Source organism: Physeter macrocephalus, chromosome 16 (assembly GCF_002837175.3).
Source record: "Physeter macrocephalus isolate SW-GA chromosome 16, ASM283717v5, whole genome shotgun sequence".
Taxonomy (NCBI): Eukaryota; Metazoa; Chordata; class Mammalia; order Artiodactyla; family Physeteridae; genus Physeter; species Physeter macrocephalus.
In genome coordinates this window covers 74,618,566-74,624,582 of record NC_041229.1, presented here as the reverse complement: position 1 = coordinate 74,624,582, position 6,017 = coordinate 74,618,566, and the positions used below count along the sequence as shown (strand labels likewise).

At 43.7% G+C, this 6,017-nt stretch overlaps 1 protein-coding gene across 1 annotated transcript in view; it reads right to left on the bottom strand.

Annotated features, from left to right (window-relative positions):
• Positions 1–6,017, bottom strand: part of NELL1 (neural EGFL like 1) — a 939,503-nt gene that overhangs the window by 777,243 nt on the left and 156,243 nt on the right. Inside the window, exon 4 of the mRNA XM_024118844.1 lies at positions 1,640–1,810. Within this exon, the coding sequence (XP_023974612.1) occupies positions 1,640–1,810 (171 nt within the window). The remainder of the gene's footprint in view (positions 1–1,639; positions 1,811–6,017) is intronic.

Sequence of the window (6,017 nt, the reverse complement as noted above, 5' to 3'; positions counted from 1 at the left end):
TGCCGCGGAGCGGCTGGGCCCGTGAGCCATGGCCGCTGGGCCTGCGCGTCCGGAGCCTGTGCTCCGCAACGGGAGAGGCCACAACAGAGGGAGGCCCGAAAAAAAAAAAAAAAAAAAAAAAAAAAAAAGAAAACAGTGGTGTCTCCAGGACTTTTCATTTGGGAATTACTAAAGGAGGACTTCGAGGCTCCTTTCTGGCCTATGGCATAGGAGGACATGCAGGACCCTTCTTCTCTCCCATTGGGGCAGCATGAGTGGTGGGTGGGGGGAGCAACAGTGCTCCCTGACAGGCCACTTTAGTTCTAGAGAATTGAAAGAGCCAATAACCTCTTGAAGGTGGAAGTGGAGTTAGTGACCGAGGGCTGGCTGCCCAGCCTGCCCAGCCCACAGTAAAAAGGAGTTTGTGGTTTCTATGGAAACGTGGTCCAGGCACACACATTACATCTAGTTGAAGCCACGATTCTTCAGAAAAATCCAGAAAGCGCCCAAAACAGATGACATCAAACTGTACCAAGACTCACTTTAAGATGGCGGGACTTCCCTTAAACCTGACACTAGTTTCTGTTCCCTGCCTCTCCAGGTCTTCTTCTAAAAGAGACTGCAGAACTGGAATGGCAAGTACGTTGAAGTATCATGTCATCAGAAATGCAGTGTGGAGATGACTGACCTTGGATTATGCTTCCTTCCATTGGGTGCCAGAAGGGAGGATGTCCCCAACATGCTTGTACCTTATCCTGGGCCCAAGAGAACAAGTTCTGTGGCCGAACAATCATTTGAACTTTGCCAGTATCATTAATGAAAACCAACAATTCATAGCTACCTTGCAGCACCAAAAATTCTCTATAATAGGACTCAGATCACTATCCATAAGGACTTTCAGTGGGTTCTGGAGAAATCAAACTATTTCCCTTGACCACCATTATCCAGCTGTCCAGCCACAAGTGATCCAATAGAGACCAACAGTGTCCTTTCTTCAGCTGGCAGTCAACCTCCCTGCCCAGGGACGGACACGGGAGCCAATATCTCCTTCTCAACCCAACCCACAACCTCCTGTGAAAGCCCCGACTTCAAAGTAGTCCTGCCATCCTCTGACAAGCTGGGAGGCGCATTCCTCTGCAGAGGATAAATGTCATCAATTCCAAAAGATTCAAAGAACAGCCTCTTTAAGAAGTTGCCATTTGGAAAAAATATTTAAGCAAAGCTGTGCTTGATGAAGTCAAATAGGATTAGCCGCTCCACTAGCACTGCCTTCTCAGATTCATTCGAAGGTAGACCAGCTCATTCCCTTCCAAGTGGAACGAACTCAACAATATATCACAGTTAACTGTGATCACAGCTCTACGGAATTCCAGCTGGTACCTGGAGTACACCGAGGTGCACTTAATATTCCCCCATCTATAATCAACCTTTTGTACAGTTCTTCCTAATTGCCGGATATGTTTCCATTTTAATGAACTGTTTTCTTAACATATTACAGTTGGTCATTCCAGCACGCCTAATGGCCCATTTCAGTATGTTAAATGACGATTAGGGTCCTTTGGTTTGTTTCCCAGCAAGGCTTGGAGGGGGTTGGCTTTATCCCTTCCCCATTGCTCAATTTCAAGGGCACAATCACGAAAGATCAAAGGCAAAGTCATACCTGTTGCAGTCCACGTGGAGCAGGAGATGGGAGGCACTAACTGACAGTGCGACCTTGTGCCACTGTCCGTCAGCCATCCGGTACGGAAGTGCCTCCGTCCTGGGCCTGCCATTATGTATGTAGTGATATCGAATCTCATCCCTCAGACCACTGCTCTCCAGTTCGAAATAGCTGTATGTAAAGAACAAAAATGTGTTTTATTTTACTTCTGGATATCACAGCTATCATCAATCCTCATGACTTACTACCAGGATTCCCAGAATCTAAAATTAGCTCAGCTTGACGCAAAGAACCACAACCCACAATCAATTGTACAGTATGGAACCCTACTCACCTTCTGTCTGAGAGCCCTCACGGTGACAGCCTGAAGCCCTGAAATGGAGACTGAATGATCCGCTGTGAGTGACAGGCCACAAGCTAATTAGCAAAGCTTGGTGCAGTGTCGCTTAAGCATAGTTCAGAATGGAAATAAACTGTCAGAGAAGAGATGAGTAAGGCTTTATTTTTTTTCTTTCTTTTTTTTTTTTTTTTTTTTTTAACTTCCCTCTTGACAAGAAGCTGTAAGTGAAGAACAACTCTTAGATGATCAATAGGGGAGCAAAGTTTTAAACTACTCACATATGTGTCAGTATTTCAAAATTTCGTGGAATGAAACATACAATTAAGTTTTTCTTTCCCCAGATTGTTACCTTCTTTTTCCAGATCCATGAAAAACTTTTAGCACCACCACTGTAGTCTGCACTTTAGTCATAAAAGGCAGCCAACTTTGGGACACCCCTCAGTCACACACCAGGGCTGATACTTTCATGGTTGGCAGCCTACTTAGTCTCCTACGTGTCCCTTCTGAAATGTGTCACCATGATCATCATCAACACAGAGCCCAATCTCACTGCCGAGCACTGCACTAGGCATTTGACATGTACTATCTAATCTATCACTCACGAAAAACTGTAAGACTGATATTACCCCTTCTGAAATATTAAAAAAAAACTGAGATTCCGGAATTAAGTAACATACCAAGCCAGGATTTAAACTCAGGTCTAGATGTGACAGTCTACGCACTTTATACCAGTTTGGTGCCCATCCCAGAGGCACAGGACAAAGTAGTAAAGATGGCCTCAACTGGCACTATCTCCCAGCAGCTTATTCATACAGACAACTCAAGAACTACTTGCCTAGACAGATAACCAGGTTCAATCCCAAGATCTGCAAGGACCTACTACTTCTCCTCTAATCCGTTGAGTTGGCCTGACCCCACTAGCCCAGGCACATTTAATCCAGAACATAAAATGCATCTTCCATGAGGACTGAGATGAAGATATCATGAAACTCAGCCTCTATTATGCATAACTTCCAAATCTCACGTCACATATGAAAACAAATGCACATTTCTTGCTCATCTTTCACAGAGATCGTCCCAAGAGAGCACTGCAGGGGAAGCAAAATCAAGACCAGCCTCTGACTATCTCATTTGCACTATACAGAGAATCAGGCCCAAGATGACAAATTGAAAATGTTACTTATACTATTGCAGCCGACTCCTGGGCCCAGGTACATACTTACTAGTAATAATATAACACATATTTTTTAAGACTACTAAGGAGGAAATCCCTTAATATAGAAGACATTCATTTTAAGAGAATTTCCCAATTTTTTTCTAAGCAGCCAGAACACTGGAAGGATCGAACAATCAGAAGACTTAAAAGGTCAGGAAAACCTTAGAGATTATCTAGTCATTCATTAATTTATTCGTATCATGACTGAACACATAGTGAAAAGCTAAGATAGGATTTAAAATACAGATCCTGTTCTCAAGATGCTTTGAGAATAGTGAAAAAGGAAATAAAATATGTGCCCCTCCCTCCAAAAAAGCTAGAAATTGGCCTAAGAGAAACAAATGGGAGGCAAAGCTGTCATTTTAAAAGTGACTGGCATGTGCTGGAAATGGGCCAAGTGCTTTCATAAATATCTCATTTAATTTCTTCAAGGTAAATATTATCATCACTATTTTACAGATGAGTTCACAGATGATCAGAGATATTAAGTACCTTGCCAGAGACCACACAGCTCCTGTATGGAAAAGCAGTAGGACCTGACACCTGAGACTGTAGCAAGATCAACACATCATAAAAACACTTCCAATCACTTTATTTTGACCAACAAGCTACTGCTGGGGGAAGAGACATGACCTTGAAAAGACCTCAATCAATGACAATCAAAAATACTCCAGATAACTTGAATCATTAAAAAAAAGAAAGAAAAAGAAAAAGAGAGGCATATACATTTAACAAGATTTGATCATTATTCCTGGGGTTATGGCCTCATTGAGCAAATGCTCAATGTATTATAAACAGATCTTTTAAAGATCATTTTGCAATGAATTGGAGTAAGTGGGTACCTTGAGATAATCACAAATATACAGTTATGAGAAAACAAATGTGTCCCAATGTTAGGCAAATGGATACTTGTGTCTTGGGGTAAAGTATCTGACAGCATCATGTACACATACAAAAACTGCTGTATCTCAAACAACTTGGATGAAAAGTCAAGATGGTGTTTAATTTTTAAAAAAACAAACATGTTAGAGGTGAGAACTGCTTACAGGTGACAGTAATTCCCCAGCATTTCTAGCCTGCAGACAGGGCCAAATCCTGTGGCCTGAGAATGCTCTCAGGCAATTAAAAAAAGAAAAACAAAAGTTGGATAACTGCAGAAGTGGCCCTAGAGATGACAAAGAAACCAGATGGCTAATTGATATCTGGATAAAAGTGTTTCATGAGGGACTTCCCTGGTGGTGCACTGGTTAAGAATCCGCCTGCCAGTACAGGAGACACGGGGTCGAGCCCTGGTCCGGGAAGATCCCACATGCCGCAGAGCAACTAAGCCCGTGTGCCACAACTACTGAGCCTGTGCTCTAGAGCCCATGAGCCACAATTACTGAAGCCCGCGCGCCTAGAGCCCGTGCTCCACAACAAGAGAAGCCACTGCAATGAGAAGCCTGTGCACCGTAACAAAGAGTAGCCCCCGCTCCCTGCAACTAGAGAAAGCCCGTGCACTGCAACGAAGACCCAATGCAGCCAAAAATAAATAAGTAAATAAATTTTTTTTAAGTGTTTCATGAGTGCTGGGAAGGGAAAAAAGCAGATTTCCAGGCAGTAACCCTCTGCTAATACAGATTTACGGCTTAGTCCTGAAAGCAACATAGAGGAGGTGGCCATTCGGCCTGACAGTGCTTGACTGCAGCCTAAAGAGTAGACTCATTATTTGTAGTAGAGCCTTGTTACTCAAGGATGGTCCACTGACCAGCAGCAGCATCACCTGTGGAAATTCAGCTTATAGGGCCCCAATCAAGGCCCACTTGAGTCAGAATCTGCATTTTAATAAGATCCACAGATGATTCATGTACACATTAAAATTTAAGCAGCACTGTGGTAGAGTACACCAGGTGTTGCTTTACTTCCTGGCCAACGAGTCATGGTGAGGAAGGAGGTGTTATGAGCAAGTGAGTAAGAGCCATGTGGTGCTTGCAGGGAAAGGAAGGTCACTGGAAGAGATGGTAAGCCAGTGACTAGTGAGCTCTCTGCCCCGAACAGTCCACTCTCTTCAGGCCTCAAATGCTTTAGGGTCCTCCCGGGAATTTGCAGGAAGGGGCAGCTGTATGGGTTATAATGTTACCAGCCAGATTTTGTGAGCAGCAATTCTCCCCTTAGCCTGGGACCTCAGCCAAGTGTGCTGTTCTGTTGAACTGTCTTGGCTCCCAGAAAAATCTGCACATCCTTCAAATATTTGAAAACAGCAATGATAGTCACTACAAAGTGCTCTCTTTCAGACCAAGCATCCCCAGCTCTCTCTTTTATACTCCTGTCCCCCACCCAACCTGAGTCCTTCCTGGTCAAGGATGCTGTCTCAACAACTCTTTCCAGACCCTTCCCCAACTTGGTCACCACGATCTAGGTATGGTAAAATGGATCAGTTTCCGCCATAAATACGGCATCCAGGAATAAAGACTCCTCCTCTGGGCTGTACACAACTCTGACTGCATCCTAATGCTGACACTGACTTCTAAATATCTAATACTACAAGTCCTTTGATACAAGATGCTATAAGGGTGAATCATTCCCATCCTGTATTTTACATAGCTCAATTTTTTTCAACCTAAGGCCTTGCTTAAGTGCTAGGCAGACCCTAGTCAGAATCAACATGAATAATTCTCCAAAGCCCACCCTTGAGTATTAAAAAGTTACTATCGGGGATGGAGGCAAGATGGCGGAAGAGTAAGACGCGGAAATCACCTTCCTCCTCACAGATACTTCAGAAATACAGCTACACGTGGAACTGCTCCTATAGAACACCCACCGAACGCTGGCAGAAGACCTCA